Here is a 17,342-nt window from a genome sequence, read left to right as displayed (position 1 = left end):
AAAGTCCCCTAATGATGTTCATGAAATGTATGAATCCTAAAATCATTATAAGTTATGTTGAATCTCAAATTAAATCATACGAAAATGTAAATACATGAGATTTAAGTACCCATTCCCAAGATGTTATTGAATTTTGCCGCTTGCATCTTGATTCTCGTACTCTTTGAGTTCCATGAATCTTGTTAAGATATGTATGTTTTACTTAATGGTTTCCTTGACTTGTTATCTTTTCGTGTATGCTTAATATAGGAATATCAAGTGATTTGTCATTATCAAAATTGGATTGAATTCGTAGAGTCAACAATGGACGTAGAAAGGGTAGAGATAGACCTAAAATAACTTGAGAGAAGATAGTGAGTAAGAATTTAATATCCATGAATCTGTCAAAATAAATGGTGCATGATCGCATAAACTGGATTAGACTCGTAGAATTTGTTATTATTTTAGAATATTTTTAATTATAAAATGAGTTTAATTTTATGGAATGGAGATTAATTCCACTCCATTTGCATGGAAATCATGATTCCCCCATTCATAGAAATTTTACAAACTTAAAATTAAGCTGGAATCACGATTCTCTCATTCACAAGAATCGTAATATACATTAATTTTATACTCAAACTTAAATTTGAGTTGGATTTAATGTTACACTAAGAGCACAATTAACCTAGTCAAATCTTGATTGACCTCGGCGATTTTAACTAATTTGGTTGACTCGAATTGATTTTACACTTTTACATATTTTTATGTTTTTGTTTTTGAATATTTGCCATTTGGTTCATGTTTCAAATTGCAATCCGCACATTTTGAGATTCTATTATTTTTAATTGAAATTTTAACATTTTACTTTTATTATTTGTAATTTTACATGCGTTTTATAAATATAAATATTTTTTTCACTAGTGTTAGATAGGCATGTTTTGATTCTATGCTATTTTTTTTTATAAAAAATTTGTCAAGTAAAAATTAAAAGGTGGTTACCATAAATTTGGATTCTAACGTTTGAATATGAATATGATTTTGAATTGATATTAACTTATAAATATAACTTTATTTTGAATGCATTTTATTTAAAAATATATAATATCATATAATATTTAATTAAAGTGTTATTGACTTTCAATTTGATTGTTGGCTCATACATTGGACCGAACGGCCACTAAATCTTTTTCACCAAATTAATAGTCTGACAAAATTTAATAACATCAAGTATTAATTATGGCTCATCCAATTCATATTTATTTTTAACAATAATGGATATTTGATAATTATGGAAATGGACGCGTTTGAAATGATTTTTTTTTAAATTTATTTATTTTTTATTTGAGGGAAATAAAAGGAGATTTTTTTTAGGTCTCATTGGAGACAAGGCCCTGCAGAAAAAGACGTGTCAGTGGCCCAGGAGAACACGTGTCGGTCAAATTGACAGCTTCTTATCTAAACGCTCCGTTCAGTGTTCACCGGTTCCGCCCGTGGCCAAAGAAACACAACACAAAAACAAAACGCAACGGAAGGGAGAGAGAGAAGGAAGGTGAAGGAAAGCGGGGAGGAGGCAACCAATAGAGTGAAAGAGCACGGATCGATGACGTGGCAAGTATTTTTGAAATCCCGCCTAAACCACCCGGACTTCAATTCGTTCGTGATTCAATTTTAATTTTGGTGCCTCTCGGCTCAGCTCCTTCTTATCCCCTCCCTCCACTCCACGCACAACGCACCATACCCATACGCATCAAAGCCAAAGTGTCTCTCTTGCTCTCTTCTCTCTCTCTCTCTCTCTTTCTCGGAAGCCCTAACCCTACCCTACCCTACCAGGTGGCTCTCGTTCCGATTCCTGTCCATTTTCGCCGATTCACGACCGATTCTCACCGGTTTTCTTCGTTTTCTCTCCAGGTTTCGCCATGAAGGGAGGTAAATCGAAGGCGGATACTAGGAAAGCTGATAGCAGGTGAGTGGGCTCATCGTGTTTGCTCCTGAGTTTTGTACGGGTGTTAATCTGTCAACAAATTTAAGTTTTAGATCGATGATCGCCGGTTTTTTATTTTTATGATTGTTTTTAATGATTGGTTCTAGGCTTTCCGTAAAGAAGAAAGGTGCGGCGAGTAAGAAAGCGGCGAAGAAAGCCGTGAAGGATCCGAACAAGCCAAAGAGGCCGCCAAGTGCCTTCTTTGTTTTCATGTAAATAAAAGTTCAAAAATTTAGATCTAATTTTCATTGCGCGGATGCGTTTTTTTTTTTTCGTCCCTTGGTTAATTTTTGTTGTGTTCTCTGATTTTTCTTTATATATATATATATATATATATATGTATATACATAACTTTAATACAGGGAGGAATTCCGGAAGCAGTACAAGGAGAAGCATCCGGGCAACAAATCTGTGTCCGTTGTAAGTGAATTTATTTGTTAGATCTATAATTTTTTACGGTATTTAACAGCGATAGTTTATTGAGATCCGCGTATGCGATGACAAATTGTATTTGTATCTCGGGCTTATCTGAATGAATCAGGTCGGCAAAGCTGGTGGAGATAAATGGAAGTCACTGACCGACGAGGTGAGAAACTTTTGTGATCTTTTTCCCGTTTAGTATAAAGTCTTTATTGCAGTTGTTGATTCATTTGAGAAAATTCAGGAGAAAGCTCCCTTCATAGCGAAGGCAGAGAAAAGGAAGACCGAGTACACCAAGACTATGCAGGCTTACAATAAGAAAATGGTGATTTTAATGAATGAATTAATTTTAAAATACGATTCTTTTATGCTTCTTCTCCAGCATCCTTACAATCACGGATTTAACTAATAACTGGTTAAAACTATTAGGCCGAGGGAGCAAAGGCATCCGATGAGGATGAATCTGACAAGTCGAGATCTGAGGTGCACGACGACGGGGATGAAGAAGATGACAGTGGAGAGGTATGCTGATATTTCATCAATTGTGTTTTTTTAAAAAAAATTTGTATAGTCTATTATATTCTTCGATGTCTTGACAATTTTTTTTTGTCGCGTTTCTGCGCAGGAAGAAGAGGACGATGAGTAGACGAGGGAGATGGGAGAAAATGTGCATGACTCCTAGGGATATGATGTGACTTTTATCTGGCTAAATAGTTTAATTTTGCTCTTTTTTTTTTTTGCCCTAAGAAATTAGAAAAGAAATTCCGTCGCAGGAACGATGATCCTGAAGCGTAAATGTCTATGTACTTAGATATTTTTTGTTCAATGATCAAGCTAGGGTTATCTTTCTTCTGTTGTATGAGACAATCTTGCTTCCATTTTTCATTTTTTTTTTAAATTTTCTTCCCTTGAATCTTGTTATGTGATATTTTCTTGTTTCGATTAATTGATTGCGATGCTTTAGGCTCGTTACTGCAATTGCAAGTTTGTGCGATGGAGAAACCTCTTCTAATGAGTGGGTTTGACTGGCTTTGGAAATACCAATTGCGCAAATCATAATCTAATGACCGAAGAGTGGGTAGTCATCGCGAAGCTAATATTGAAGTCTTCTCTTATAATTTTATGATTTTATCTCCAACAAGTGGATATGAAGTACAGATGTTTCGTTTTCGCAAGTTTGGATATTTTCTTTTGTTTTAGAAGTTGTCCTACTCAACATGAGTATTATATACATTTACATCTAAAAATAATATAATAGAAACAAGATGGCCAACACACAATACACATTTATAATATATTTTGTTGAATTCGAAATTTATAAAGTGTAGATTTTGGATAAACATTAAATTGTATTACATTTGAAAAAAAAAAAAAATTAATGGCTTATTTCTGGAAATTATGTGCCTTTTTAAGAGATTGTGATAATGATGGATTGATTACTTGGCCCCTGGGCGTTGGTGAAGTTCCAAGAGTTGGATGAAGTAATGTGGAGGTTATGCGTGTGGTCCATTGGCATTCACTTCAATTGTTGATAAGCTTGTGGTCCAAATTGGATTTCATTTCGATTGTTCATATCTAAAATTAAAACTCTGTGTATCAATCAGACAAATTACGAGGGTATGTAAAATTTTCTTCGTAAACAAGAGGGCAGTCATGATGCGATGAAAGGTTATATGTTCTTCATTTTGAGTCTTCTCGCATGGTTAATAGCAAGTGATGAATTTTTCATTGTCAAGAGAGGTCAAAGGGTCGCGGGTGGATAGGGCCAAAGCCCCCGACTGCAATCTGCATGGTTCCATTCAGCACATGCCATCTATGAATGCAGTGTTTCTTTGGACGTATGTTGCTCATCTGATGGAAGAATTTTGTTTGTCGGCTGGATGCTCTGTTTTCCTGGGGATTGAATGTTTGCATGTGATTGCTAATGATTGAGATCCTCTTAGAATTTGGCATTTTTTGGCGCATATGCAACTTTGGGCAGAGCTCTACTCTTAAGTTCCCTGTTTAAAAGGGTTTGGGTTTCAACTGGTCATGTTAAATATTTTTTTGCCTAAAATACTCGCCAAGAACAATGGGTTCAAGTCGGGCATCATCGAGGGCTTGGAGGGATGTTGATCCTTCACGCACATAAGAATGTGTTACTGGTAAATTGCACTTGAATCATGGATTTTATCATAGAGGTGTTGTAGTTGTCACTTGGGTGTCAATATAACATGAGCCTTCTGTTTTTAATACATTTATATGAACGACGTTTTTGTAAATAAATGTTGCACGACTCCTTATATGTAGTAACATTTCCTTCTAATAAAGAGAGGATGACATGATGGCCCCCAAACAAACTGGAGGGAAGGGCATCTTGGGTAAGCCTAGCTATGCTCAGGGGAACTAGGCTCGTTAGGAAGGCCCTAAGACTGTCACTGTGGCTCCCAAACAAATAGGAGGGGAGGGTAAACTGGGTGAGACCATGTAAAGGGGAACCACGTACTGTTTGATTGTCTTCAGATTGGGGGTTCTCTTGTTTCAGGGCACATTATTGACACAAGGAGTGGGGATCCAGTATTGAATGAAGCCCAGATCCATATGAAAGCAAAGGGTGTGGGGGTCGAGCCTTTGGGTGAGACACAGTCTCTTTCTACTGGTGTGATTACTTGGAGGGGTGTTGATGGGTGTGCAGTTACAGATAAGGGTAAAGAACCCATGCCTGAATCAGCTTTCTAGAGTAACAAGGGCAAGGAGCAGGGTATGGAATTTATGATAGTTAAAAGCAAGAAGATACGTGAAGGAGAAAAACAAACATGCAGGAAACTGGAATGGGGGTTCCACCCATCCCAGGTTAGTCATGAAGATTACTTGCTGGAATATCAGGGGTCTAAATAAACCCCTGAAACAAAATGGGGTGTCGGGCCTCATTAAGAATAATTTGTTTGATGTAGTAGGTTTATTGGAAACAAAACTATCTGTTACTAATATGGAGAAGCTCATGAAAGGGAAATTTGCTAAATGGTGTCAGGCCAACAACTTTGCTGAGCATGGAGCTGGCAGGATTTTTATTTTATGAAACCCTCAAAAAGTGCATATCCAAGTGCTGGATAAAACTCCTCAGGTAATACACTGTTCCCTGACTTGTTTGGTCTCATCTACTTGTTTCAATGTCAGTTTTGTATATGGGTTTCATACTACTGTGGCTATAAGGTCCTTATGGCAAAGCATAAGGCAGTGTGGTCTTAATTACCTGGGCCCTTGGATGTTGTTGGGTGACTTTAATTGTGTTCTGCAAGCTATGGAGAAAAGGAATGGCAATCCGGTGGCTGCTTATGAAACAAGAGATATGCTGGAATGTTTTACTGAAAATGGGTTGTCAGACTGGAGATCATCAGAGTGTTTTCTTACATGGACAAACAACAAAACCTGGTGCAAACTGGATCATGCAGTGGTTAACAATGAGTGGATTCAGGCTGGATTGGGAGCTCATGCTTGCTTCCAACCCCTGGCATTCTCTCTGACCATGCATCCTGCATTGTGACACTGCTTGAGGAGGAAGGTATTGGAAGGAGGCCTTTTAGATTCTTTAACATGTGGGTGAAACATGAGAGTTTTCTGGATGTTGTGAAGGATGGGTGGAAAATCAGGGTGCAGGGATGTAACCTTTTTAGGATGGCTAGTAAGCTGCAGGCTTTGAAGATTCCTTTGAAAGGCCTCAATACTATGTACTTCTCTCATATCTCAGTTAGGGCTGAAAAGGCTAGTTCTGAACTGAAAGCTGCTCAACAATGTTTGCATGGTAATCCGGAGGATGAAGCCTTACAGAGGCAGGGTCAGGCCATGAGGGAAACTGCAGTGAGACTGGAGGAGGCTAACAGAAGCTTTCTGGCATAGCAAGCTAAATGTAAGTACCTTAATAACAGTGACAGGAGCACAACTTTCTTCCACTCCCTAATGAAAAGGCACATGGCTAGAAACCATATCGCAGTTATATAAATAAAGGAAATGGTGAGTGCACAAAGTCACAACTGCAGGTGGCTGAGGAGTTTCTGATGTTCTTTAAGAATCTGTTGGGGACTGATGTTGTTTGTTCTCCAGTTGACCCACAGATTATAGCTCGTGGCCCCATTTTGAATCAGGAGCAGGCTCTGAAATTGGTGGATACTATCTCTGAATATGAAATTAGAGAAGCCCTGTTTAGTATTGGTGAAGGCAGATCCCCAGGTACTGATGGGTATACATCGTGTTTCTTTGAGAAGGCTTGGAGTATCATTGGGAAGGATTTCACGATGGCAGTTAATGAATTCTTGATAAATGGAAAACTCCTTAAGCAAATCAACCGAAAAGCAATTGTGCTAATTGCCAAATCTCAGCATGCAAACATTGTAAATGACTACAGGCCTATCTCATGTTGTAATGTGCTGTATAAAGTGATTGCAAAAATCCTAGCTAACAGGATTAAACCTCGACTTGAAGTGCTGGTCAACAATGCCCAATCCGCCTTTATAAGCCAAAGATGTATGATTAAGAATATATACATGGTGCAAGAATTGGTTAAAGAGTATGTTAGGAAGAGGATATCGCCTAGGTGCATGCTAAAGGTAGACTTGAGAAAAGCCTATGTTGACTTTTTGAGTCTGATCCTTATTTTGATAATGACAAACCACATCATCTCATTAACTGAGCACATCATCTCATTAACTGAGTGTGAACATGTTTATATTTCCTTAAGCACGAGTGATGAATGCAAAATGGAAGCCGTAAAGAGCACTGAGACGAACACCAATCAGTGCATTCCATGAAGATAAAAGAGTAAAGGAGAAGAAGAAGACATTTGATTTTATTTGTATTACATTTTAGTTTTATACTTGGTCTGTAATAATATATGCATCTGCACGATATGAATTGCTAAGTTCAGACGACATTAGATTGACCATAGGAGACCCAACACTTGCACCAAGAACCTTTTTCTAAAAAGAATAAAATCATACAAAATTTTTGGAATTGTTTGAGAGTCAAATTCAGGGCAAAAACCGAGGTATTCTAAGACCTTAATCGACTGAACCCTTATAGTTCAAATCACCTCAGTCGACCGATCACACTTAAGGCCAGAAGTCAAATATTTGACTAAGCCTCGGCCGACCGGCCCTAAATTGAACATGGCTTCCACGGTCGACCGACCATAGAACTGGACCTTTCTACCTCCCTCAGCAGATCGGTCTTCACGTTTTAAATTTGGCCAGGCAACCGAACTTGGTCTCTTGGCAAACCGGCCATTACTTACGGTCGACCGAACCTACGAAGGTTTGGAAAATCGCCTTGTCTAGCCAACCGGACACCTCCCATGGCAAACCGAACCTACAAGTAAATTCAAAATCTTTGAGTGAGGTCAGCCGACTGACCCTTGCTCCGGTCGACCGAACCTCTTGAGTTTCGGTAACTTTAAGTGCTTAAACACGTTTAATTTTTTAATTAAACAATTTCAAAATATCGAGCGTATCCTTCAATGGTTAAAATTTCCCAAACTCTATATATAACCCTTCTATAAGTCTGATTAGTAACTTTGATTAGTCAAAATTTTTCTGTCAAATATATTTAGGCTATTTTAATCAAAGTTTCCCCAAACTTATTTTTATTACAAAAATCTTTCCTTTGGGGCAAAATTTTTGAACTCCTACTCTCTTTCTTTTTGATCATTTAAAAAAAACTTTTTGAAAGAGAGTTTTTTTATTTTAGGACATTTATTTTTGCATCCTTGCTTTCATAGACAAATTTTTATGTTGCAAAAATCATTTAAAAAACCAAAATCCTAGGTTTTCCTACTTCAAATTGAAAAATATTTTTGGAGAAAATTTCTTATTAAGGTGAAATCTTTGAAGCACTTATCATATACATTATTTTCAAAGATTGCAATTTTTATTTTAAGAAAAACGCCCTTATTCTCTAAGCATATTTCATATCATCATAGAGTGCATATTTGAGTTTTACTGTTGTACATCTATACTTGTATTTTCATAAGCATTTTTATATGTACAAAAATAGTTTTATTGTACCAGTTGGGTTTAGTCCGTAAATTAAACTAGGGAGTCTCCGCCTCGTAAGGGAGACTGGTTTGGTTCAGCCCGATAAATTGAACTGGGGTTTCTCTATCCCGTAAGGGAGACCGGTTAGACTCAGCCTGGTAATTGAGCTGGGGTACTCCTTGCCCTATAAGGAGAGGTTGTATGGTTGTGGCTTAACTTTATAATTGACCTGGGGTATTCCTTGTCCCGTAAGGAGAGGTTGTAATGGCTTCTGCTTCGCCCGTTTAAGTGAGCAGGGATAGTAAAATCCTTAGGGGATATGCCTAAGGTGGAGAGGTAGGCTGGTTTGGCTGAATCTCGATAACAAATATCGTCTCTCTCTCTCTCTCTCTCTCTCTCTCTCTCTCATTTACTTATTGCACTTTTATTTTCATATGTGCATGCTTGTTTATTCACTGATAAATCTATTTGCATGCACATATTTAATTTAAATGAGATATGTTGCACTCTTGTATGTTTGCATTAATTGGTAAATTTTTTTTACATACACACCTTTAAATTTAAATGGAATATGATGTGATGTTTGTATGCAAATATTTAATTTGTAGAGAATTCCATATCTATTTTAAATATCTGCATACTTCATTAGTTGGGGGAATTGAGAATGTTTATAAAAATCCAAGGTTGCGAAATACTGTTGTTATCTGATTTAACCTAGAAAGAAATTTTAAAATCTCAAATTCACCTCCCACTTGGGATTACACCAATCACATCAGCCTATGATTTTGTTTTATGGTCATTTTTTAGAAAGATGTTACAACACCTTAATTTCCTAGAAAAGATGGTGAACTGGATCATGCATTGTGTCACCACTACTTCCCTCTCCTTCTCTCTAAATGGATGCCTGTTTGGTTACTTCAAAGGGAAGAAGGGCCTCAAACAAGGAGATCTCCTATCCCCTTTACTGTTTGTCATATGTTTGGAGTACTTTTCGCGATTGCTCAAGTCCTTGGAGAACAATGTTGATTTCAAATTTCATCCAAGGTGTGACGAGCTCAAGATCAATCACCTTGCTTTTGCAGATGACCTTATCTTATTTTCTAGGGGTCATTACTCTTCGGTGAAGGGGATCATGGATTGCTTAAGGTTGTTTTCAGAGTGTTCTAGGCTGGAAGCAAGTGTTCTCAAATCAAATCTTTATGGTGCTTGTATATGTGGCAATACTATGAATTCTATTAAAGACTTAACATGATTTCAGGTTGGGGAGTTTCCATTTCGGTATTTGGGGATCTCAATGGCCCTATCTAGACTAAATTCAATGCATTATTCTCCTCTGATTAATAAGATTGCTAATTTAATTGGCTCTTGGCCTGGTTAGTCTTTATCTAATGCAGGGAAATTGGAACTAATTAATTCTATTGTGCAAGGAGTGGAATGTTTTTGGCTTGCTATTTTTCCTATTCCGTATTTTGTCTTGGATCATGTGATCAAGCTATGCAGGGCTTTTCTGTGGGGTGGTAGAAGAAGACCCCTTGTGGCTTGGAAAATAGTCTGTTTGCCAAAAAAGGAGGGTGGTCTTGGGGTGATGGACCTCAAAATATGGAACAGAGCTTTTATCACTAAGGCCCCGTGGAACATCCATGATAAAAAGGATTCCCTGTGGGCTAAGCGGGTCAATCATGTATACTTGAGGGGTGGTAGTATCTGGGATGCAACAACTAAACATGATGACTCCGCTTTGTATAAGAAACTTATTGAGATTAAATCCCTGTTGATTCTACAGTGTGGGGATTCGAACAAGCCATAAACCCAACTGAAAGAGCTCATGTGTCCTAATGCCTACCATTTTTGGAGGAATAAGGGAAGGATTGTCCCTTGGCAGGCTCAGGTGTGGAGAAATGGGTGTGACCCTAAGCATTCATTTGTTTTATGGCTCAGCACCATTGGAAAGTTACAGACTTGTGATAATTTTCAGCATGGATGGATTGACAATGTCTTGTGTGTTATGCTATTCAGATGCTGAATCTATTGACTACTTGTTTTTCAAATGCAGGTTGTCCTCTACTGTTTGGAATGCTTTGAGGGGTTGGCTTGGTAATACTAGATCAATGAATACTATCAAAGCAGCTCTCAAATGGCTCCGTAAAGAAGCAAAGGGCACTAGAGTGTAGGAGGTTGCTAAAAGAACCTGCATGGCCATTACAATTTACTTTTTGTGGGATTTTCGCAACAAAAGGAAATTTGAAGGATGTGCTACACACCCGAATGCAATTGTCAGAGTGGTTTAGACCCACATTTTTAGGATTGTGTTTGATAAGTTTCCTTTCCTTTGTATGTAAATGCTTTTGATTGGCCATTGGTCCCTCGGCATGCCGAGGTTTGATGTATTTGAGTAGTAGTTGAATGAGTTGATGAATGCTTGTCAACTTGGCCTTTGGTCCCTGGTTTTGCCCAGGTTTTTGGTGTATTTGAGTAGTAGTTGATCTGAGTCTTTGTGTGGCTTTTTGATTGTATTGCTTTGTAGTTGTCTGTTCGGGAGTTTGTTCTCCCTTTTTTGGGTATGCCCAGTGATACTGTACATATCCATTTGGTCTTATAATTATAATTTTCAGATAAAAAAAAAAGTGAGAGAGAGGATGACATAGTAAGCCCTATGTGGGAGAAACTTTTGATGATTTTTCTTTTTGCCACCTCAATTCCATAGTATGCAATAAATAAGTACCCAATGCAGAGTCCTAATGATGCCTTGGAATAGTATCGTGTGCCACCTCTCAACTAGGAAGTAAATGTACTTGCACTATGTTCTTTGGATGACAATTAAGTGGTGCTATCTTGCAGCGCTTGTGCTATAAAGGGATGCTAAATCTTCATTTACCCATTCCAATTTCAAAGTGTGTAGGACGCCATTCTATGATTACTTCAATATATGTTGGCATATACACGCAAAAATTGTGCTCTGGAGACATGTACGACCCTAAGTGCTTAGTGCCCAACCATTTAGGATTTATTTCCTTTGCAAGTATTCTACCCATGGCATAATTTGTCTCGTCAACTAAGTTTATGCCACAAAATGGATCAATAATTGTTTCATACATTTAGATGAGTAGGGTTAGGCAACGCTTGACATCTTATCATCTCATGGCATACTTCCATGGTGATATCTAGGAGGATCAGAGCGGATCAAGGTAAAGATGATCCTTATTACACAAAAATTCTATGGTTTATGATAGTTTGGATTGTAGCAAAAAGTCACTCATTCTAGGAGCAAAATTCGATTAACATTAGTGGCCAGTAACATCGACTCCATGAGTGATGCTTAAGAGTGACTTTTAGCGGAAATGATTGACTTGCCATTCGTGCGTATTGCTTATTTTGTTCCTTTTATTTGTTACACATTCTTGTAAATAAATTATGACTCCTTAAACATACTAATCGGCGATGTTTCCTTCTAATAGAGTGATGATATTATAAAAAACTATATGTAAAAGAAACACTAGATGACTTCTTGCCACCTCTGCAGCCATTGCTTTAGGTCTCCGGGGGAAAAAGAGAATGGCAGCTCCGGGGAAATGCTTCCTCGTCACCGGGCCTCCCGTAGGTTCATCACTTTATATATAAACGTTTTGCTGTTTGTGTTTCCGTGTAACTTGATTTCTTGAATCGAAATTTCGATTAGAGCTGCTTATAACGCTTTTGATCTCATTTTTATTTTGCTTTTTCTCGGATGGAATTTTTATAGGGAGTAGGAAAGAGCACTCTAATCATGAGAGTGTTGGAAAGCCTCAAAACCTCAAACCCTAACTTAAAGGTTCAGGGTTTCTACACTCGTAATCTTTCTCTCTCTCGATTGCTCTATCTATCCTTGCTGTATTGATGTGTATCTATAGATTTCATTTGCACGTTAACGAATTGTTGAAAAGATGACGAGAGTGGAAATGCACTTTTTGGCCATTGAATTTTTCAAAATTTTGTATCTTTGTCGGTGCATTTTTCCCCTTTTGTGTTAGCTATACATTCTATATTGTTGCAATTTCAGTCACAATACGTATTAGATCCTTGCAAGTTGAGTTCAATAAATTCTGTAGGTTTGCACGTGAATTGTATTGATTTAGAATGTAGAGTGACTGGGTTAGGAAAAAAAATTGAGTAATTTAAAGAAATCTTGGTGATTGAAAGTGAATTTAACTCTCAAATGTAATGATGAATTGATGATGATGATGATAGGTGAGATAAGGCAAGGAAGTGAGAGGGTAGGGTTTGAAGTTGTTACCTTACATGGTCGCAAGGGGCCTTTAGCTTCTTCAACAAACACATGGTACACACTCTCTATCCCTTGTGTTGCATTTCAAAAATTTATTTTCTTGGATTTCAGTTCAATTTCAGCTTGTACTTTGTTCACCAACAACATTATTGCATTAACTTTTAAGTTTGTTTTCCTCTTGATGGTGATGTTTATCTCGTCCACCAACCACACTTATGTATGCCTTTGAGTTAATGTATTTAACTAGTGTTTATTTAAGTTCAAATCTAGAGAGCTAGTTTTTTAAATTTTAAATTTGTGCCGTTGCTTCATTATTTTATTTTTTACAAATGTGAAAATCACCCAACATAACATGCATTTGACCTTGCTGACTTCTATAAGTGAGCAAAATGCTCATAAACCTCTTCCATATCTTCTGGCTTGTCGTTGCACTGTTTGCCAAGTTTATTTTTTTTAACCTATTTTTTAAAGCCAAATTATATAAATGCTTTACATTCAAAAAGGTTGCGTAATTTTCAAGTCATGTGATTGTTGATTCAAATAATATGATTCAATTCAATTCTCTGGACTATTGATTCCAATCTAGTAGCAAGATCAAAACAAGCAAAAATTGAGCATGGATCTTACAACTCTTAATTTGACACTATCCATTTGTGATTCCTCTAGAATCAAATAAACAAAATCATTCTACTCCTATCCCTCTTTTGAATTGTTTTAAAAATTTTAGTTCCTTAACTTTTTCTAAATAGCTTGACAAAGCCATAAAGTCTCCATTTGATTGGTTCTCCTCTAGAATAGTTTATTTTGAAGCTGGACATGATTAAACAAGGGGACATTTGAACATTTTTACAATTTAAAGGCGAGCCATAACTTTTTCAACTTCCTAATCAATGGCATACTTTTCAGTTTACATAGATGTGTATGCACATATTAGGCACATATCATTCAATTTCCATCAATATATTTCATTTTTAGTGCATTTTTTGTTATGCACAAGCACATTATTGTACAATAGATTTTTAGAAATTTGCATCTTACTTTGACTTGTTTTTTAGTCCCCAAGATTAAGATTTTGATTCATTATTTGAAATTTTGAATCTGATTTGACACTTATGAAGAGTTACATTTTTTCCCCCTTTTTTACAAAGTGAACAAGAAAAAATAAACTTAGAAAGTGATGAATAATACTCTTTTATTTATTTGTATGTATGTGCTGTTCAGATTGTTATTTGCTGCTAAATTTTAACCATTTTGATTATAACTTGCTGTGAGCTATCTACTGTTGTGTCATACTTTTATTGACTTTCTTCTGTTTCCAGCTAAAACATCTTTTGCAATGGCAGCCCAGAGTCTATAAGATGGCCTAGTGTTGGAAAGTACAAAGTAGATGTTGCATCTTTTGAGTCGCTGGCATTGCCTGAGTTGCAGGTTGGTTGTTTGCTTAAACACAAGATGGAATGCTCAATCTTTTTTTTTTTATTTTTTTAATTAATTTTTTATTTATGAATTGGGCTGTGACCCAAAATAGAGATGCTACACTTTTGACCCTGGGGGAACATTGCATTCATATTTTCTTCCTATGTTGAATATTTGCAAATTGATCGGTGGTCGAATTAATGAGTTTGTGTGGAAGTCATGAATATTTCTTAATTTTAGATGATTTTGGACAATAAAAAATATAGAAGCTGTTGGTTAAATGTTTTGTGCATTTTGTTAATAGGTACAAGAAGACACTGATCTCTTCATCATTGATGAGGTTGGAAAAATGGAGTTGTACAGCTCTTCATTCTTACCCGCAGTGTTGAAAGTTCTAGAATCAAATATCCCGGTGTTGGCTTCCATCCCCATTCCCAAATTTGGCAGGGATGTACCTGGAGGTATGTCCATCTTGCACATCTCTTAATTAAATAACTTTTTATTTCTATAAATTGACGGCACGCACCTAAAATTCTTTTAAAAATATTGAATCACACATCTATAAACCACTAAAGTTAGGTCTAATTTCGAGAGTCAAAAACTTCTAATTGGATCAATTGGGCCATTATAGTATTTAATGTGAAATGAGCTGCCATGATGGTCAGTGCATGCACCACTTAACTGGTATATGTTGCTGACATAACAAAAATGGATGGACTTTTTGCCTCTCGAGTACATGTGAATGGCATATGGCTACTGAGACACTAAGACCACCCAAAATCAACGAAGGCAATACCCCCATGGGCAATTGAAGAAGCTGTGGACGCTAGTAATCCAAGTGGTAATCTATACCAGAGAGGCACCATTAGTCAATTCTAAATCATAAGAAGAATTGAGACAAATGTTTTCATAAAACCTATATTACCAAACAATACAAACAAGTGAATTATTGAGTCTCGAGTGCCCAAGTCGCAAATAGTAGCATAAAAGGTTGAAAAACTTGGCGGTGTGGTATTAGTATATATTATTAGTAATCTGCCAGAGGTGTTACCTACTAAAACCTGTAATGTGAATGCCAGATCTTTTAAGATTCGTCAGATCCAATATTTTTCTTGATGAAATGTAAACTTAATTTAGAGAAAAGAAAGTACAGATATGAGGGTAAGAAATCCTCGAAACAGAAAAAAAAAAAAAAATACAATTAAAGAGAAATAAGAAATGAAAAATTACATTAAAATGGCCTGCTAATTGAACTGAAAGTCAGATAAACAAAGACGACTTCAAAGATTATCCAATAAAATACATCAAAAAAGTATGCTCTGTTATCCATTAAATTCATTTAATACTTCCTTATTCTATTTCATGTGCTCCTTTTACGGACAATGATAGCCTTTTAGATTGGTGTGCATCAAAATTCCGTTCCTGCTCCTTCCGCCACGTGGCATGATTTCAGGTTCAAACCAAGTTGGCATCGTAAAAACATTAAAAATCAGTATTGCTTTTTTGATGCCAGAGGCAGAAGTTGGAAAAGTTGCATGTGCACTTTAAACCATAGGAGCTCAGCTCATTGTGGATTCTTTTGTATACTTTTTACTTTAGTGGCCCAACTGTTCAAATTAAAAATTCTATAATCACATTGAAACATGGGCCTAACGTTAGTGGTTTCTAAATTCTTGGTCCAAGAAAAGAAAATATTATTGTTTCTTCTCTACTGTATAGACCTTTTATATTTTCTTTATAGCCCACAGTTCTTGACTGGGCGGTGTGCCACTGTCCTAAGTAGGATACCCGGGAAAAGACTTGGCATGATGAGAAAAGAACCCTTAAACAAAAATAAGTTTGTTCGAATTTTTCTATAATTTTTATTAGTGCAAAAAATTTACTGCACGTTCACAGTAGGTCATTTTTTTGTGCAGCAGCATCATGTAAGTCGGAAAATGCAATCTGAAAGGTAGCTTTTAAAGTCAAACCTGCATTTATTTTTTTCAAAAAAAAGTTGAAATTTTGAGCACTAAGTATGCTTTATCCCCTCTAAACTTGCAAATTTACTTTTCTGAGAGCTGCTGTAAAAGTCTCCAGTTAATTTTGAAAGTGGAGGCGGTAACTCGGTCCCAATTCTCAAAGTGGCTTTTAAAATCACTTATTAATTTTGAAATTAGAGGGCACTAAAAGTTGGGTTTAAAATTTCATTTAAAAAAAATAAAAGCAGCTTTTGATTTCAAAAGCCACTTTGTATTGAATCGCCAGACATGGGTCATTGCTGTCACCCTTAATTGACATGCTGTGCTTGATTTATTTTTTCGAGTATAATAGTTGAAAAAATTAGAACGATGAATTGATAATTTTGGAATTTCACAGTTGCAAGGTTGAGGAATCATGGAGGGGCAACCATTTTTACACTGAACACAAGCAACAGGGATGCTCTTAAAGAGAGGGTTTGGTCCCAGTTGGCAGACTTACTGCCTAAGCATTAGATGTGCTGAGTATGGCAGTAAACTCATGTTGGCTGCTTTCTTCTGCCTGCAAATGAACTCTTGTGCCGGATGAAACCTTCTGCTCTGTACTTGAATCGTTTTCTTGCTAATGCACAAATAGATTTTTGCTTGAGAAAAGAAGCAATTGCAGTTTATATTTCATGATCCCTGAACCCACATGAGGGAAAAATGTTTGATTATTTATGTGGGACGACAAAACATCCTGCTTTTGGCTATTGTTGTTACTTTCATACTGCTTGGTTTATTAAAATTGTGTCATGCCTTAAAACAATCATCGGGACTTAACTTCTGCATTCAAAAAAAAAAATAAAATCAACTGTTAGTCCCATTTATTCCCTGGAGTCTGGACAAAGAGTGCGCGTGCACACATTGGTTAGTGATAAAGGGCTCTTACTTGTTAAGGGCTCAGCAGTTGGGCGACTCTTCTTAACACCATTTGCCATGCAAGAATGGGTGAAATACTTGTAAGGATGTTCTTCCAATTTCGTGTTACCACTGCAGTATTGAATCAACTGATCGCCTATTTTTTACTGATTCAATCTCATCTGTCGATATATTGTGGTTTTCATATTGCCACTTCAGGAAAATGTCCACAAATGGGGGGATTGAGCGAGGGATTAGGTCCCAAATTCTATGTGGAGGCAGGTATATGATAAGTTTTTATTCTGGAAACTGACTTGGCATGCAAAATCTTCACCAATCTTTACATCAAAGGTAAGTAATGACCCCAGTGGTCCTCTGCCTTTCTCCTCTTATCTACACGTATCTGGGAAATTGCAGTT

General features: G+C 36.7%; 2 protein-coding genes across 3 annotated transcripts; both read left to right on the top strand.

Moving 5' to 3' along the window:
- Nucleotides 1–1,472: 1,472 nt before the first annotated feature.
- On the top strand, nt 1,473–3,231 carry LOC131151650 (HMG1/2-like protein). Its single transcript, XM_058102934.1, has 8 exons — nt 1,473–1,812; nt 1,891–1,945; nt 2,071–2,175; nt 2,326–2,383; nt 2,505–2,549; nt 2,628–2,708; nt 2,813–2,905; nt 3,009–3,231. Exons 2-8 carry the CDS (start codon nt 1,899–1,901, stop codon nt 3,027–3,029), a joined length of 450 nt encoding a protein of 149 aa, XP_057958917.1. The 5' UTR covers nt 1,473–1,812; nt 1,891–1,898; the 3' UTR covers nt 3,030–3,231.
- An 8,565-nt stretch (nt 3,232–11,796) lies between these two features.
- LOC131151635 (uncharacterized) lies at nt 11,797–16,831 on the top strand. Of its 2 annotated transcripts, XM_058102914.1 has the most exons (6): nt 11,797–11,982; nt 12,128–12,215; nt 12,613–12,703; nt 13,993–14,077; nt 14,370–14,526; nt 16,424–16,831. In XM_058102914.1, exons 1-6 carry the CDS (start codon nt 11,941–11,943, stop codon nt 16,537–16,539), a joined length of 579 nt encoding a protein of 192 aa, XP_057958897.1. In that variant the 5' UTR covers nt 11,797–11,940; the 3' UTR covers nt 16,540–16,831. The 2 variants fall into 2 exon arrangements, with proteins under 2 accessions (XP_057958897.1, XP_057958905.1); XM_058102922.1 differs by lacking the exon at nt 12,128–12,215 and having other exon boundaries at nt 11,823–11,982.
- Nucleotides 16,832–17,342: the final 511 nt, after the last annotated feature.

Source organism: Malania oleifera, chromosome 1, assembly GCF_029873635.1.
Source record: "Malania oleifera isolate guangnan ecotype guangnan chromosome 1, ASM2987363v1, whole genome shotgun sequence".
NCBI classification, from domain to species: Eukaryota; Viridiplantae; Streptophyta; class Magnoliopsida; order Santalales; family Ximeniaceae; genus Malania; species Malania oleifera.
This window is presented reverse-complemented; position numbering and strand designations above follow the sequence as displayed.

Coding starts and splice junctions, on each gene's coding strand:
- LOC131151650 (XM_058102934.1), top strand. CDS start 1,899: ATGAAGGGAGGTAAATCGAAGGCGGATACTAGGAAAGCTGATAGCAG. Junction 2,384..2,504: donor GCAACAAATCTGTGTCCGTT/GTAAGTGAATTT, acceptor TGAATGAATCAG/GTCGGCAAAGCTGGTGGAGA. Junction 2,709..2,812: donor AGGCTTACAATAAGAAAATG/GTGATTTTAATG, acceptor TAAAACTATTAG/GCCGAGGGAGCAAAGGCATC.
- LOC131151635 (XM_058102914.1), top strand. CDS start 11,941: ATGGCAGCTCCGGGGAAATGCTTCCTCGTCACCGGGCCTCCC. Junction 12,704..13,992: donor GCTTCTTCAACAAACACATG/GTACACACTCTC, acceptor TTGCAATGGCAG/CCCAGAGTCTATAAGATGGC. Junction 14,527..16,423: donor TGGCAGGGATGTACCTGGAG/GTATGTCCATCT, acceptor GGAATTTCACAG/TTGCAAGGTTGAGGAATCAT.